The 17,975-nt window shown below is 44.4% G+C and overlaps 1 protein-coding gene across 4 annotated transcripts in view; it reads right to left on the bottom strand.

Moving 5' to 3' along the window:
• SORD (sorbitol dehydrogenase) overlaps positions 1-17,975 on the bottom strand; it is a 47,347-nt gene that overhangs the window by 19,003 nt on the left and 10,369 nt on the right. Inside the window, exons 1-4 of one of the 4 annotated variants that reach the window (XM_027769189.1) lie at positions 15,972-16,228; positions 11,673-11,706; positions 10,756-10,905; positions 8,121-8,285 (exon numbers count right to left, since the gene is read on the bottom strand). In XM_027769189.1, the coding sequence (XP_027624990.1) occupies positions 8,121-8,271 (151 nt within the window). In that variant the 5' untranslated portion in view covers positions 8,272-8,285; positions 10,756-10,905; positions 11,673-11,706; positions 15,972-16,228. Of the gene's footprint in view, positions 1-8,120; positions 8,286-10,755; positions 10,906-11,672; positions 11,707-12,518; positions 12,552-15,971; positions 16,230-17,975 lie in introns of those variants that run through there. The other 3 variants (XM_027769187.1, XM_027769188.1, XM_006170736.3) reach the window with 3 other exon arrangements.

The following is a 17,975-nucleotide window of genomic DNA, read 5'->3' on the forward strand; positions in this document are numbered from 1 at the left end:
TTGAAAACTGCCTTCTAATGTTTCCCACCTCCCCCCGTCTCTTTATTATGAAAAATTTCAAACACACAACTAAGTTCAAAGAACTGTACAGTGAACACCAAGATACCTTCTACCTGACTTCTTCAGGGACCAGTGAGCTGTGTTCACCTCATCATCTACCTGCCCATCTGTCCTTCTATCCCATCTGTCCATCTCTCCTCCTTCCATCACTCTGTCTTTTTTCCTAATGCATTCAAAGTAGCACAAGGAGACATCAAAAAGTTCATGGAAAATGGAATTAAAGTATGAAAAGATTGAAGTATAAAAAGTTTTGAAATCCATGCATAGTTTTTTTATTGTTTTTGGTTTTTTGTTTGTATCTGCTTTTCTTAGTTTTGCTATAGGGCATGGGCACTCGAGAGAGAGAGAAAAAGAGAGAGAGGGAGAATGAAAAAGCACTCCCCAGTGGGAATGGTCACACTGTAATCCTTTCTCCTCTATTCTCTTCTCAGGATTTTGGGCACACATGCACATGGGCCTGGCATGTTTTTCAAGCCACTGGGTCTGGGACTTGAACTGTGCTGTTGGCCATGTGGAATAGCTGCCTTATGTTGGCTCCCTGAGCATAGATTACTTTTTTTTAATAACACATGATTTCTGTCAACTTTTTATTTATTTATTTATTGTCATTATTATTTTTTTAGAGAGGTTTTTGCTATAGGGCGCGTGTGCTTGCCAGAAAGACAGAGAGAGACAGAGAGACAGAAAGCGAGAAATCAACCCTCGGGGGGGGGCATGGCCACGCTGCAATCCCTTCTCCTCGATTCTCCTCTCGGGATCTTGGGCACACACGCACACACGCCCGGCATAAGTTTAAGCCACCAGGTCTGAGCTCGAACCGCGGTCGACTACATGGGAGTTCAGTGACATAGCCATTACACCAACTTCTGGTCCCTTCTGTGAACTTTTTGACGACTCCTTTGTACTTCGACCTACACATCATTAACTAGAGTTCAATATTTGTTCTTGCTTTTGTTAAGGCAACATTAATGAAATCCACAGATCTTAAGTGGATCATTAGGTGAATTTTGATAAATGTATTTGCTGTGCACTGTAAACCCCTGTGACAATACAGGACATGACCTCTATCCCAGACACCTCATTCCTTTGTGCCACTTCCCAGTCAATTCCTATCCTTACCCCAAGAGACAACTAATTTTTTAAAGGGATTTTTGCTATAGGGCATGTGTACTCACTGGAGAGACAGAGACAGAAAATGAAAAATCACCCCCCAAGGGAGATGGCCACACCACAATCCCTTCTCCAGTCTCCTCTAGGGATTTTGGGCATGTATGCACATGTGCCTGGCATGAGTTTCAAGCCACCAGGTCAGGGACTTGAACCCTGGTTGACCACATGGGAGTACAACACCTTAACCACTATGCCACCTGCTGGCCCCAGTTTTTATCTTTATTTTATTTTATTTTATTTTAGCCACAGAGTAGTATAGTATTGCCTATTCCTGCACATTGGAATAATGGGGTCATACAGCATGTACTCTTTTGAACCTTTCAGTTAGCATCATGCTTTTCAGATTGATCCATGCTACTGTAGTATCAATAGCCTGCCCCTTTTTATGGCTGAATAGTGTTCCACAGTAGAACACACCACCTGGTTGGCTAAACTGGGTGATAGACACCTGGTTGTTTTCAGCTTTCTAGTTGTTTTTATGTGTCTGGCTGCCTCATGTAGGAAGGGAGTGCTGCAGGATGAGTCAGTCTTCTGCTCCGTACTTCTCCATAGTGCCTGCACTGTACTAGAGTGTAGGGTCCTGGTACACAGGTAATGCTCATGGAAAGTGGTAGTAATAGGAATAGTTGAAAAATGTAATAGTAGTAACTCCCTTATTGTATTTATAATTATGATAATTATCTGAGCTGATAGAGGAAATTCAAGATCCGAGACAGATGGCCAGATTCTATATAAATGAAATGCCTTAGATTTATTGATTTATATATTTAAATTGTATACACCAATGTCAAGAAATATTCAATGAATAGTTTCCCTCCTTTGAGATTAGTTGATCAGAACATTAAATTAGAACGCGAAATCAGAGCTAATATATGAAAGACTTCAGGTCCAGCCAGTGGCATTGTGGTTAAGGTGGCTGGATCCTACATGCCCAATGGCATGGTTTGGGTCCCAGATCCAGTGGCTTGAAACACATGCAAGTGTATGCATACCCCAAATCCCAAAAGGAGAAATGGAGGAGAAGGTATTGTGCCATGACCATCCTCCATGCAGGGTGCTTTCTCATTGTCCTTCTCTTCATTTTCTTCATCTACTAATGAGGATAAGAATGCCTATCTCATACAGTGTTGTCTCAAGAATGAAACAAATCATACATATAAATGTTTAACATAGAGAGCAACAAATAGCACGTTAGTAAATACAGCCACTCCTCACTTAATGACCTCTTGGGCTGACAACCAACTTTCCAGTGTGGGGAATCTCCTTTCTCAGTTTGCGTGAGTCTCAGGAATCCCCTTTCTTAGTGGTCTCATTCCCCTCACTAGTTAGTACTCACTAAGCAAAGCATTTCCAATCATGTAAGACTACACATTCCGTTTATAAATTTGTACTTTATTGTGCACCCCTAGTACAACAGTATTCAGAATAAGTAAAAATGTTTATGCAAGAGTTATGTTATTGTGTTGTGGTGTGACTCATCACTTTTTGGTGTTTATCTAATGTATGCTTTTTATATGAATAGAATTATATTATTCTAGTGTGGAGTCACCTGATGCCTATTAAAAAATACATATCATATGGTCTCATGACACATCACAAGACATCCACCTTTAAGCTTCTTGCTTAAGATCCACTGAATGACCTAAGTGAGGAGTGCTTGTACTCCGCACTATGCTGCCTTCTTATTATTGCTATTAAATGTCCTGCTCAAAGATCTATCTCCTCCAGGGGCCTTCTTTAACCACCTCTGTCCACAATGAACACTCTTTTTTTGAACTTCCAGAGCCTTCCTTTCCTACAGCTGATTGTACCCTATGGTGTTTTCTCTAATTGTTGGTATTTAGGTGTGTCTGGTCTTTCTAACTAGATCTAAGCATCAGGGATCATATCTTTCCATTTTACACATCACTCGAAGCATTTGACCCAAGACTGGACCCATCCCAGACACTGACTAAACACTTGTTAAAGCTTACATTTGAAGAACCCCATTCCTCATGGTAACATACTTAGAGACCTTAGCCCACCAGTAAAAAACAATTGTCAGCACTTGTTGGAAGCTATGAACCACCCACTCTGGAATAATCCTGTAACTCCACAAGAGTTTTTTCAACTTTCATTAATGGTGAGTGGAGGCCCTGACTTACATTCCTAAGCAAGACACATGGTTAACTTCTTCAGAGCTTGTCAATCCCTCTCCATGGGGCTGGGCTCAAAGAGCTTACAACCAACACAGGATGGCACATCCTACCAAACTCTACCTTCCCCCAAATAACCTGATTTATCATCTCCATGCTGTGAATGGCCTCTTCAGCAAAGGGAGGTACAAGCTGGCAGGTAGCCATGCCATGACACCTTAAACTGTGTCAGAGAACAACACAGTCTGCTACAGGAAAATGAAGTAAGCAAACATAGGAATAATATTGCTGGTTTCCCACCCATTCAATAAAACAGATGGCATCCAAGGCCCTGGTTCTCAGCATGCGAAGGTGGTTTGTGGTTCCTATGCCTGGAACGTTTTCTCCATCACTTCAATTGGTTTATTTCTTACTTACCTTTAGGTGCCAGATTGTCCCTTTCTCAAACCAGAAGTATAAATAAAACACGTGTCACACCTTGCATTCTCCTCCACTGTGCTGTGATTAAGCAATTACCTGCCTGTCTCTCCTGAGAGAGACAGACTCTCTGTGGGAAGGATCCATGTATACACAGACCAGGGCTGGTGGCTCATTGAGGTACCTCAGTGCTTAAGAGTGGGCCTGACCCAGAGAAAGCATGTACAGATATTTATGTTGGTAAATACATAAATCAGTTAACCAAAGGACTTTGCCAACCTGGTTTTAGGTGCTTTACCAACGACCCCACTTTTATGACTGTTCCAGAGGCTTCATGCCCTAGTACCATGGGCTTTTTCACAATAAAATCCCCAATTCGACCATGCTGCCAGTAGTGGACATCCAAACCACAAATTCCAACAGAATGCATCTTCAGCAGCACATCTGGAAAGAGAAAAAGAAAGAGAAAACATGTGAGGGAGGGATTGACTCCTTTTTTCCTAATGCATTCAAAGTAGCACAAGGAGACATCAAAAAGTTCATGGAAAATGGAATTAAAGTATGAAAAGATTGAAGTATAAAAAGTTTTGAAATCCATGCATAGTTTTTTTATTGTTTTTGGTTTTTTGTTTGTATCTGCTTTTCTTAGTTTTGCTATAGGGCATGGGCACTCGAGAGAGAGAGAAAAAGAGAGAGAGGGAGAATGAAAAAGCACTCCCCAGTGGGAATGGTCACACTGTAATCCTTTCTCCTCTATTCTCTTCTCAGGATTTTGGGCACACATGCACATGGGCCTGGCATGTTTTTCAAGCCACTGGGTCTGGGACTTGAACTGTGCTGTTGGCCATGTGGAATAGCTGCCTTATGTTGGCTCCCTGAGCATAGATTACTTTTTTTTAATAACACATGATTTCTGTCAACTTTTTATTTATTTATTTATTGTCATTATTATTTTTTTAGAGAGGTTTTTGCTATAGGGCGCGTGTGCTTGCCAGAAAGACAGAGAGAGACAGAGAGACAGAAAGCGAGAAATCAACCCTCGGGGGGGGGCATGGCCACGCTGCAATCCCTTCTCCTCGATTCTCCTCTCGGGATCTTGGGCACACACGCACACACGCCCGGCATAAGTTTAAGCCACCAGGTCTGAGCTCGAACCGCGGTCGACTACATGGGAGTTCAGTGACATAGCCATTACACCAACTTCTGGTCCCTTCTGTGAACTTTTTGACGACTCCTTTGTACTTCGACCTACACATCATTAACTAGAGTTCAATATTTGTTCTTGCTTTTGTTAAGGCAACATTAATGAAATCCACAGATCTTAAGTGGATCATTAGGTGAATTTTGATAAATGTATTTGCTGTGCACTGTAAACCCCTGTGACAATACAGGACATGACCTCTATCCCAGACACCTCATTCCTTTGTGCCACTTCCCAGTCAATTCCTATCCTTACCCCAAGAGACAACTAATTTTTTAAAGGGATTTTTGCTATAGGGCATGTGTACTCACTGGAGAGACAGAGACAGAAAATGAAAAATCACCCCCCAAGGGAGATGGCCACACCACAATCCCTTCTCCAGTCTCCTCTAGGGATTTTGGGCATGTATGCACATGTGCCTGGCATGAGTTTCAAGCCACCAGGTCAGGGACTTGAACCCTGGTTGACCACATGGGAGTACAACACCTTAACCACTATGCCACCTGCTGGCCCCAGTTTTTATCTTTATTTTATTTTATTTTATTTTAGCCACAGAGTAGTATAGTATTGCCTATTCCTGCACATTGGAATAATGGGGTCATACAGCATGTACTCTTTTGAACCTTTCAGTTAGCATCATGCTTTTCAGATTGATCCATGCTACTGTAGTATCAATAGCCTGCCCCTTTTTATGGCTGAATAGTGTTCCACAGTAGAACACACCACCTGGTTGGCTAAACTGGGTGATAGACACCTGGTTGTTTTCAGCTTTCTAGTTGTTTTTATGTGTCTGGCTGCCTCATGTAGGAAGGGAGTGCTGCAGGATGAGTCAGTCTTCTGCTCCGTACTTCTCCATAGTGCCTGCACTGTACTAGAGTGTAGGGTCCTGGTACACAGGTAATGCTCATGGAAAGTGGTAGTAATAGGAATAGTTGAAAAATGTAATAGTAGTAACTCCCTTATTGTATTTATAATTATGATAATTATCTGAGCTGATAGAGGAAATTCAAGATCCGAGACAGATGGCCAGATTCTATATAAATGAAATGCCTTAGATTTATTGATTTATATATTTAAATTGTATACACCAATGTCAAGAAATATTCAATGAATAGTTTCCCTCCTTTGAGATTAGTTGATCAGAACATTAAATTAGAACGCGAAATCAGAGCTAATATATGAAAGACTTCAGGTCCAGCCAGTGGCATTGTGGTTAAGGTGGCTGGATCCTACATGCCCAATGGCATGGTTTGGGTCCCAGATCCAGTGGCTTGAAACACATGCAAGTGTATGCATACCCCAAATCCCAAAAGGAGAAATGGAGGAGAAGGTATTGTGCCATGACCATCCTCCATGCAGGGTGCTTTCTCATTGTCCTTCTCTTCATTTTCTTCATCTACTAATGAGGATAAGAATGCCTATCTCATACAGTGTTGTCTCAAGAATGAAACAAATCATACATATAAATGTTTAACATAGAGAGCAACAAATAGCACGTTAGTAAATACAGCCACTCCTCACTTAATGACCTCTTGGGCTGACAACCAACTTTCCAGTGTGGGGAATCTCCTTTCTCAGTTTGCGTGAGTCTCAGGAATCCCCTTTCTTAGTGGTCTCATTCCCCTCACTAGTTAGTACTCACTAAGCAAAGCATTTCCAATCATGTAAGACTACACATTCCGTTTATAAATTTGTACTTTATTGTGCACCCCTAGTACAACAGTATTCAGAATAAGTAAAAATGTTTATGCAAGAGTTATGTTATTGTGTTGTGGTGTGACTCATCACTTTTTGGTGTTTATCTAATGTATGCTTTTTATATGAATAGAATTATATTATTCTAGTGTGGAGTCACCTGATGCCTATTAAAAAATACATATCATATGGTCTCATGACACATCACAAGACATCCACCTTTAAGCTTCTTGCTTAAGATCCACTGAATGACCTAAGTGAGGAGTGCTTGTACTCCGCACTATGCTGCCTTCTTATTATTGCTATTAAATGTCCTGCTCAAAGATCTATCTCCTCCAGGGGCCTTCTTTAACCACCTCTGTCCACAATGAACACTCTTTTTTTGAACTTCCAGAGCCTTCCTTTCCTACAGCTGATTGTACCCTATGGTGTTTTCTCTAATTGTTGGTATTTAGGTGTGTCTGGTCTTTCTAACTAGATCTAAGCATCAGGGATCATATCTTTCCATTTTACACATCACTCGAAGCATTTGACCCAAGACTGGACCCATCCCAGACACTGACTAAACACTTGTTAAAGCTTACATTTGAAGAACCCCATTCCTCATGGTAACATACTTAGAGACCTTAGCCCACCAGTAAAAAACAATTGTCAGCACTTGTTGGAAGCTATGAACCACCCACTCTGGAATAATCCTGTAACTCCACAAGAGTTTTTTCAACTTTCATTAATGGTGAGTGGAGGCCCTGACTTACATTCCTAAGCAAGACACATGGTTAACTTCTTCAGAGCTTGTCAATCCCTCTCCATGGGGCTGGGCTCAAAGAGCTTACAACCAACACAGGATGGCACATCCTACCAAACTCTACCTTCCCCCAAATAACCTGATTTATCATCTCCATGCTGTGAATGGCCTCTTCAGCAAAGGGAGGTACAAGCTGGCAGGTAGCCATGCCATGACACCTTAAACTGTGTCAGAGAACAACACAGTCTGCTACAGGAAAATGAAGTAAGCAAACATAGGAATAATATTGCTGGTTTCCCACCCATTCAATAAAACAGATGGCATCCAAGGCCCTGGTTCTCAGCATGCGAAGGTGGTTTGTGGTTCCTATGCCTGGAACGTTTTCTCCATCACTTCAATTGGTTTATTTCTTACTTACCTTTAGGTGCCAGATTGTCCCTTTCTCAAACCAGAAGTATAAATAAAACACGTGTCACACCTTGCATTCTCCTCCACTGTGCTGTGATTAAGCAATTACCTGCCTGTCTCTCCTGAGAGAGACAGACTCTCTGTGGGAAGGATCCATGTATACACAGACCAGGGCTGGTGGCTCATTGAGGTACCTCAGTGCTTAAGAGTGGGCCTGACCCAGAGAAAGCATGTACAGATATTTATGTTGGTAAATACATAAATCAGTTAACCAAAGGACTTTGCCAACCTGGTTTTAGGTGCTTTACCAACGACCCCACTTTTATGACTGTTCCAGAGGCTTCATGCCCTAGTACCATGGGCTTTTTCACAATAAAATCCCCAATTCGACCATGCTGCCAGTAGTGGACATCCGAGCCACAAATTCCAACAGAATGCATCTTCAGCAGCACATCTGGAAAGAGAAAAAGAAAGAGAAAACATGTGAGGGAGGGATTGACTCCTTTATCACTCTGAACAGGGGAAAGGGCTGGGCTACCCAGGTCAGGTATAAAATTTAGAACACAGAGAAAAACAAGCTAAATAGCAATGTTATTTAGCACAGGGGAAAAAAAAAAAAAAAGAAGCCCCCATAGAACAAATGAACCTCATGTGATGGTTAATTTTGCACGTCAACTTAACTAGCTATGGTGCCCAGTTGTATGGTCAAACACCAGTCTAGAAGTTTCTGTGAAGGTATTTTTCAGGCATAATCAACATTTAAATTGGTAGATTGAGTAAAGCAGATTACCTTTGATGATGTTGGTTGGCCTTATCAAATCAGTCTGAAGGCCTTAAAACCAAAGACTAAGGATTCCCGAGGAGAAAGGAATTCTCAAGACAGCAACACAGAAACTCTGCCTGAGTTTCCAGCTTGCCTGGCCTGCCCTGCAGATGTTGAACTCAAGATCACAAGACCAGCTCTTACCTGAATTCCCAGCCTGCTAGCTTCCCACATGCCCCCACCGCTACGTGAGCCAATTCCTTAAAATAAAAATGTATTGGACCCATACTAGACTACAGTGCTGGAAGCCACACGGCTAACCACAGGTTTACATTCTCAGATCTTAGTCCACCTGAGGCATGCCAAGCGCAAGCACATGTGCCCAAGATTCTGACAAGCTGGAAGGCTGGCAAAGAGGATTGCAGCGTGACCAGATTCTGTCACGAATCCTTTTCCCTCTCCCTTTCTCTCTCATATAGACACATGTCTTTTTGATGATAAATAAAATAAACTTTAAAAGTAAAATAAGGGGTTCAGCCCATAGCCTAGTGGTTAAGGAAGCTGGATTCCACATGGCTGACTACAGTTTGAACCTTAGCTCTGGAGGCCTGAAAAATATACAGGGTGTGTGTACGTGCATGCCTCAAATCCTGACGGGGGGAGAAATGGAGGGGAAGGGACTGCAGAGTGGCCATGCCTCAGTGAGTGGTGCTTTCTCCCTTTCTGTCTCTCTTTACAAATGTGTGTATCCTCTGGCCATTAAAATAAGTAAATTAAATAAACCTCTGTCTCTCTCTCCATACATACACAGGTATCTTATTTTTTTCTGTTTCTCTAGATAACATGACCAACGCAGTGTGTAAACAAGGGATTATTAATAGGAATAAGTGTACCAATCCTTTAAGAGAACAAACTGTTTCCCAGGAGATATCTGTTTCCAGAGAATAAACATGCTGTGCCTGATTCATTATCCACGAGAACATGTCTGGCAGTATCTCAGCTTGGCGACACTTCGTAAGCTACTAGGCTGAGTTCTGCATACCTGTTGTTTTCTCAAAAAGTGCAGTTACTTAAAGCATCCAGTTGGCATTTCTCTTACAAGGGTTTGAATCAAGTAAGATTTGGTAGTGGTACTGTCAGTTTTTCAAGTTTAAAATAATGATGCCACTGAGTCACTTTGCTAAAATAAGTACCAAAGGAAGGATTAGCAGCCTCCTCCAACAGAGATGACCATGTTATGAATACCTCCCTGAGAAAAAGCTCTGCCTTTGGAAGACAAAAAAAAAAAAAAAAAAAAAAAAAAGATCAGAAAGCTCTTCTTTGCATTTCGGTGTCTTACACACTGCCCTTGCCACCAAACACAGAGGATCCACCCTGTGTGGCTCTGTACGACTGTCTTTGTCCTAGGTGTTGATGAACATCGGAAGAAACGGTCAGGTGAATTCTGAGATCAAACGTTGGGAAAGGTCATTTGAACTAGGAAAACTGCCTCAGCGTTTCCTCTCTTCAAGTTACCAATTTGGAGGAAGAAATGCAACTTGCTAGAACATTCTCTGCAGTGTACAGTGGTCCCTATTTTATCAATGGTTTTGTTTTCTACAGCTTCAGTTACCCACAGTCAACCTCATTTGAGATTTGGAGAGAGGGAGAGACTGCAGTCATGTGATTTTTATTATCACATAGTGTCATAATTGTTCTATTTTACTATTGTTGTTGTTAATCTCATACTGTGCCCAGTTTATACATTAAACTTTGTCATAGATACGTATGTATAGGAAAAATACAGTATATATAGGACCTGGTACGGTCGTGATTTCAGGCACTCCCTGGGGGTCTTGGACTCTGTCCTCTATGAATAAAGGGGGATGACTGCACTAGCTTTTCCCCTTCCAACTCAAGTATAAATAGAGACCAAAAAAGTGAGAGCAGGCTTCTGCTCAGAAAGGGAAGCCATACCAGAATCCTTAGAATCCACGATAGCTCTTGAATCGACACCTTTAGAATCAACATCAGCTTTTCTGGACTCAGGGACGTGCCTCTTTCTCTGAACATGATATCTTAGTGAAAATGCTTAAGCCCTAAGTAAACATTACCTGCTAAACACTGATTGAAACAGCTGTTGTCTCTGTTCTTATCACTGTAAGTCAATAACTCAACTGACCTTTGAGTAGCAAAGCTCTGGAGACACTAAGGAAAGCTGCCTTCGATCTGATGTTCACACCGAAGCTGTGGTTCTCAGGGAAGGTGGGGCGGGGTGGGCGAGGACTGGGTGTGAGGGAGAGGATGAGCTTCTATAGATACTGCCTGCCACCTGGAGGTTGTGAAGAGGTGGGAGTCCAGCGATGAGAAACACTGGAAAACGGTCAGCAGAGATCTGCCCTAGCAAACAGGGCACCACGACCTCCCCAGACACAGATGCCAGCCCAGGAAGCATGTGTGGCACCTCAGCGGGCTTGCCTAGTGAGAGGCCCAGAGGGAGTGGAGCAAAGGTGCCAGGAACCCTGCCCCAGTGTGTTCACCCACGTTCTGTGCAGGATTGATTAGGGCACAGGGGCAGGGCTCCACACATCCCTCCCATTCCCGCAGAGAGTCTGGGTGGTTCCACTCTTTTTGTATAAGCCTTCCTGGGGAGCTGGGGGAGGGTTGGCATGTTGTGCCTTTGCTAATGAAAAGACTGAGTTGTGTATGTAGACTCACTCCTTTCCAGAGGTTGGGTTAGGATTAAGATTAGGACATGATTTGGCAACTGCAAATAGCTTCTTCTGGTAGACAGAGAACTCTGTTCAAGAGGTCAAAGGAGGAATAATTCTATTTTTTTGGTACAAACTTTGGGAAAGTCAGCAGTCTCATATGGCCATTTTTGGGGTTCTATCACTGTTTTTATTTCATGTAACATCCATGACAAACCTACCCACCCACCCAGTCATGCTGTGGACAATAGACTAGGTGTTCAGCCTAACAAAAGCATAGTTTTTGGTGAAGACAACAACTTCAGTTGGGAAACAAGGGTAAGGGAGCAATGGCTGTGTCGCCAAGGTAAATAACAGAGAACAAAACGTAAGTTCCCCAAGAACCTACCATTTGGGCCTGGTTCGGGAATAGGATAGTTTTCCTGAAAGAAACAAAATAGAAAAGTCACTTAGCATGCATAGTAACTTTACCTTATGAACATTTTCCTTTTTTTTTTTCTTTGTCCCTCAGTTTTTGCCATAGGGTGCATGTGCTCCCCAGAGCAAGACAGAGAGATATAGAGAGAGAAAGTGAGAAATCACCCCCCACGGCCACCACCCAGGAAGAATGACCACATCACAATCCTTCTCTTTCATTCTCCTATCAAGATTTTGGGCACACATGTGCCCAGTGTGATTTTCAAGTTGTCTGGTCTAGGATTCGAACTGTGGTCAGCATGTGGGAATCCAGCACCTTAACCACCATGCCACCTACTGGGCCCCATTTTCTATTTTTAAAAAATTAAAGTGAAGTTTCATCTAGATGTTTCTTGTTCGAGTTAACAGAAGCACAGAACACACTGCTCTTGGGTATATGCCTGAGGGGCACTCTGAACAGGATGCTGGGGAAGCCTGTTCGGCTCTTCTGCATTTTTCTGACTGACAGCAGCTGGTTTGAATGACAGTACACACAACACACTTGTAAAGTGTACAGAGGAGCACGTTCGCTGTCACTAATGAGATGTCACAGGGTGTGATAAAGTTCTAAAGCTGGGTTCCCTCCCTTGGGAAACTCCTGCCTGCCCTAAAAGCCAAAGGTTCAAATCTAGAGTAAAAGGTTCAGGCCTAGGCAAAGCTGATGCTAATTGTTGACCTCATCCCACCCACTTGTTCAACTGGCCCAGGACAAAGAAAAATCATAGGCCACATCGCCCCCTGGCGGAAGGGAAGTCTGGGCTGCTCAGGCTCTCCATACCTGCCTTCCACATTGCATCCTCCCCCATGGAAAAGCATACTCTGGGATAGGTTTGTTTCATCTGGCAAAGTCCTGCAAGGAAATGACGCGGGTGTCTCTGGCAGTTGTGAGTGAGGGTTTCCTCTTTGGGCAGCTGGGGGAAGGTGTGCTGTTCCCCCCCCCCCTTCCCTTTCCATCCGCACATGGACTGACGACTGGTCCTCTCTTCCAAAACCTCCCAAGCAGAGTTTTAGGAGCCCCTTGGGACACAGAGGACCTGCATTTTGGCCACCCTCATGGGTTCAGACAGCGGTCTGAGCTATTCTGGAGTTCAGAGCTAGTTGTCGTGGTAGCAGTAGCAGTAGTATTAAGGTACCTGGCTTTTCCCCTTTACTAACTGCTAAGAGAAGTGTAGGCAGAAAGGCCACCAAGTGGTCAAGTTAAGCGTTCACTTTATTAATTCTTTGAAGACAGCCTAGAAGAGGGCAGAGGGATGGAAGATGTGCACAGCACCTGCAGTGTGCCAGTGTGCTGTGCTTTACCCTCACCACCGCCGATTTGTAGATAATAAATCAGTGGGTGGGAAGTTAAATAACGTGGTCAAGGTCAGGATGAATCAGGTTTGACCCATGTATGTCTGACACACACCCAAGCCTGCTTCCACTGCACATCACGCAGGGTTGTGCCTTTTCTCTCCTTCAGGAGAGATTTGTGAGAACATTGGAGCTGGGCTCCATGCTCACTTCCTTCCAAAAGCTTCCCAATCACTTTTTAATTAATTAATTAATTTATTTATTTATTTATTTATTTTGAGAAAGATGTTTGTTTGTAGGGTGCGTGCACTCACCAGGGAGACAGAGAGAGACAGAAAATGAGAAATTATCTGGGACCAGCAGTTAGCATAATGGCTAAAGTGCTTGGAGCCCATGTAGTGTACCGCGGTTTGAGTCCCAGACCCGGTGGCTTAAACTCACGCCGGGCACATGTGCATGCGTGCCCAAGATCCTGAGAGGAGAATGGAGAAGGGATTGCGGGGTGGCCATCCCACCTGGGCGCTGGTGGGGTGGTGATTTCTCACTTTCTGTCTCTCTCTGTCTTTCCAGCGAGAGCACACGCCCTATAGCAAAAATCTCTCAAAAAAAAAAAATTATCCCCTCGGGGGGATGGCCACATCTCTTCCATTCTGTCAGGATTTGGGGCACATATGCACATGTGCCCGCCCCAGGTCCAGAACTTGAACCGTGATCGACTACATAGGAGTCCAGCAACATAACCACTACCCATCTGCTGTTCCTGTCCCCAGCCACTTTTACGGACGGCCCCACAGCATTGGACGACACCCACACATGTGGAGCATTGGACAAATGTTTCCTGTTACTATCAGGCTGATCAGTGATCAGAGGGGTTTTTTGCTAACAAGGTAATAATCACCTTGATGCCAAAAGCCAGGCCTTCTATCTCTTCGGTACCAGGTACAGTGCTTGGCCTCAAAGCCAGTTAACCACCCTCTAAATAGTGCTTCCGCATCAGATCAGCAGTTCTCATTCATCTTAGATTACAAACTCAATGCAAGTTTGAAGTCTTTAATTACAGTGAAAGGAAGCCCAAAGGGGTCACGGTAATGACCTGACCAGTGGCTTCGCTGTGCCAAGGACTGTGTGCTAAATGCTTTAAGGCACCATCTCATTTACCCCCCATAGCAACCCTCGTGGTACATTCTATTATTAATCTATTTTATGTAAGACAAAACTAAAGGACTGGGAGATTAAGCAAGCAGCTCCTGGTAAGACCAAGGCGGTAAGTGGCAGAGGGGCATCTAAACAGCCTGATGTGTGTGTATGTGTGGTGGGGAGTGAAGGGCTTAAGGCAGTTTTGTTTTTGTTTTTGTTTTTGTTTTTTAACCACTCAATCATTTAAATGGGCTACATTGGGAAGGAAGAAGGGAAGGTGATGGGGGGGTGGGGAAGGGATTCTATCTATCAATAGAAAAGGCCACCTCAGGATAGCTGGCTGTCACCAAAACCTTCCTTAAAGAAGTCTCTGGTCCCACCTCTGACACACAACATCGGGACTGCTGGGTGTCACTTTAAACTGTAGGTTAAACTGAAACTTGGTCTTTATTTGAAGCACAGTTCCCTGCTGGTAGCAAATTCCCAGGCACTGAGAGGAAATTCCACAGCATGCTTTACACATTCCTGCCTCCAGCCAGGCCAGGCCTGAGCATTTGGGGGTGGGAGGTACCAAGAGTCAAGCTCAGAGCAACAGCCAGGTACACCAGGTACATTAAGTAATTGCCAATACTACTAGAGATTACGACTGTAAATATTTACTTGGGTTTGCAGAACTGGCCAAATTTGCCCTTATCAAGCAGGCGAAGCCACAGGACTCTCCCGACACCAGGGGGCGCTGTGCTGACACCCTGTTGTTTCCTTAGTAGCAGAACGCACTTCCCTGAGAATTTAAAGTACCTCTCCCTGCACTTCACCTTTCCTCTTGTTTTCTCTTCTTTTGCTGACTCTAATCATCCTTATAACTCAGGCTCAACTCCTCCCCTCTCTGCAGGAGATATGCCTCCTGGGCACAGGACCAGTTAAGATCAGCCCACACATTTGTAAATACTGTCCTAAGCAGCACTATGGAACCCACAATCTCCCCCTCCCATCCAGATATTTGCTATAGAGTATGTGCGCTCACTGGAGAGACAGAGACAGAGAGACAGAAAGCGAAAAATCACTGCCTTCCTCCTCTCCCCCACCCCCAGGGAATGGCCACTCTGCAATCCCTTTTCCTCTGTTCTCCTCTCAGGATTTTGAGCATGCATGCACGCACATGGGCCCAGCATGAATTTTAAGCCACCCAGTCTAGGACTAGAACTGCAGTCGAGTATGTGGGAATCCGGCAACGTCACCATTACGCCAGCTGCTGGTCCCATGAACCCACAATATCTTAACAAGCTATCAGCATGGTTATGAAAAACCCCTGCCTCTCCTTTGTGGTTCCCTGTCATGATGTTGGCTGCAATCTTCTGTTAACTTAATGTCCTTTTCTGTCTCAGATTCCAGTGGCGATATTCTCTCATTTATCCTGTTCCTCATCTGTCAAAGTTTCTTAGTTCCTCTGAATTCCCACACTTTCACTTTTATCCCCCAGCCCCTTTCTGTATTTTCAAAGATTCTGCGATGCCAGACATAGTCAAGGTTCACTAAACAGGACTTCTCACTTTTCTGTGAGCAAGGGTAACGAGGGTCCTAAAAGGAGCTGAGTAACTGCGCAGTAGTTACGTCAGCTTCTCAGTATTCTTCATTTCAAGTGAGAAATACCGATCTGAGCTGCGTCCGAGCTGCACACATATTCTCCTTTCTATCCGCCTGGGCTCCCCACCCACTCTCTCAGTAATTCATGGAAATCTTCAGGAAAAACACTGGGAACATGGAATTATCTCAGGTACCTCTCCCATCCTAAATGTTAACTTACCTTTTCTGAATAGATTTTCTCAAGTGAGTTGAAATAGGCAGTTCTTAAATACATGCTCATTGGCCCCCTACCCTCTACTTCCACGTACGCAAGTCAGCTCACACCCTCAACCCATCTTGCCTGGACGACAGGAAGGGCTTCCGCATGAGGAGAAACGGAGGGAAGATTCCTTCCCCCTCCTGTAGCCCACCTGCCCAGGACAGTGGTGAATGCAGAGGTGGGAACGGTGAGGCCAGGCCCTCCACTTCCTCCCCGACCTGTGCACCTCAGGGCAGTTACATAACCTGTTTGTGCCTTCAGTTTCCTCCTGTGCATGATGAGGATAAACACATCAAGGAGTGCCGACTCACGGTAAATAGCTCGCTCGCTCTGATTACAAAAGAAATAAAGTCCAAGGCCTTTTTCAGTAATTAGCTCACGCAAGGGTTGAACCAGCTCTGGACGACCTTGTCCTTTTGAAAGGGTAAAGAATTTTAAATTCTTTGGGGGTGGGGGGAATAGTTGTATTTCCATTGTTTTCACGTCTGTGTTAAGAAAACTTGACAGCTCTTTAACAGGCTGGATTTGGGGAGAAAATGATGAGGATTCCAGCTGTGTTCTTAAGCTTGGTAACAGCAGTTGTGAAAAGGGTGTAAGACTGCCCCAACTGCTCCTGCTGCTATGAGTGAGCGAGGGCCAGCTGCAGAGTATGGGAAGGGCTGTGGCCTCACCCTGGTCCTCAGCTGCCCTCTTTGCTACCTGCTCCTGCCCGCCAAGCCTCCTGTGAACCTGTGGGGGCTGCCCTGCACACTTCTGGAGAGCTAGAGACCCAATTTTTGCTTCCCTCCCACCTCCTCTTTTTTTTTCCCTTGAGTACTTAAAGGGTGTTTTGAGGGAGGAAGGAAAATAAAAGGTTTCCCAACTGGCCATTTGATCACTGGGGGCTTTGTTCTGGCCGCATTTGATCCTGACAAACTCGGGGTCAAGCAGAAGGCTGGCCGCTATCCCAAAGTCCACTGAGCTGGTCGGCAGCCCAGGCGCTCCCAGCTCCATCCAGCCTTTGTTCTGCTGATAACAATCTTTCTAAAATGCAAATCTGTTTAAAGTCCCCACTGGGCCCTGGGAAATCCAAAACCCCTCCCATGGCAGGCACTGTCCCTCCCTCTCCCTCCAGCCTCACCCAACTCCCCTGCACTTACAGGGGGCATTTCTCCATTGGTCAGTCCCTCTCCTTCAAGATCCCACAAGAGGCAGGAAGTGAGGCATCTGGGATGTTTCCTGATTCATCTTGGTACTTGAGAAGACTTAGATTTGGATGTGCTGGGATGGAGGAGTCTGGAGACAGTCCGAGGGGGCTGTCCAATAGGCGGTGTAACCCTGAGGATGGTGCCAGCATCACCTCCTGCAAGAAGCCTTCCCTGTTCTGACCAGGCCAGAAAGGAGACCCCCTCCTCTTCTTTGCACTTCCCCACCACCTAGCACTGAAGCCACATGGGCTAGTTTCTCAGCAATAATAAAAATACAACTTCTAGGACCAGCAGGTGGAGTAGTACTTCTGGCGCTGGACTCCTACATGATCAACTGTGGTATGAGTCCGAGACCCAGGAGTTTGAAAATCATGCCGGGTGTGTGTGTGCGCACGCACATGCACCCAAAATCCCAAGAGGAGAATAGAGAAGGGATTACAGCATGGCCATACCCTCTGGGGAGTGATTACTCAGTTTTCACCTGTCTCTCTCTGCTCCCCCCCAAAAAATACAACTTCTTCCTAATTCAAAATACATGAACGTGATCATACATGAACTTATGAGATGGTTCCTTATATTAACCAAAAATATGAAATATCTCAAATTTGTTGGCTGCTTTATTCGTTAGTAATATTGACAAAATGTTCCTTGTGTCCAGGTCGTGTCACTGAATATTTACAAGGATTTTGTTTTGTTTTTGATCCTCTTAGAATTGGGGACCAACATGCACGTGCACTTGGCCTGATTTTCAAGGTGCTGGGTCCAGGACTCAAACCAC

Source organism: Tupaia chinensis, unplaced genomic scaffold (assembly GCF_000334495.1).
Source record: "Tupaia chinensis unplaced genomic scaffold, TupChi_1.0 Scaffold148874_1, whole genome shotgun sequence".
NCBI lineage: Eukaryota > Metazoa > Chordata > Mammalia > Scandentia > Tupaiidae > Tupaia > Tupaia belangeri.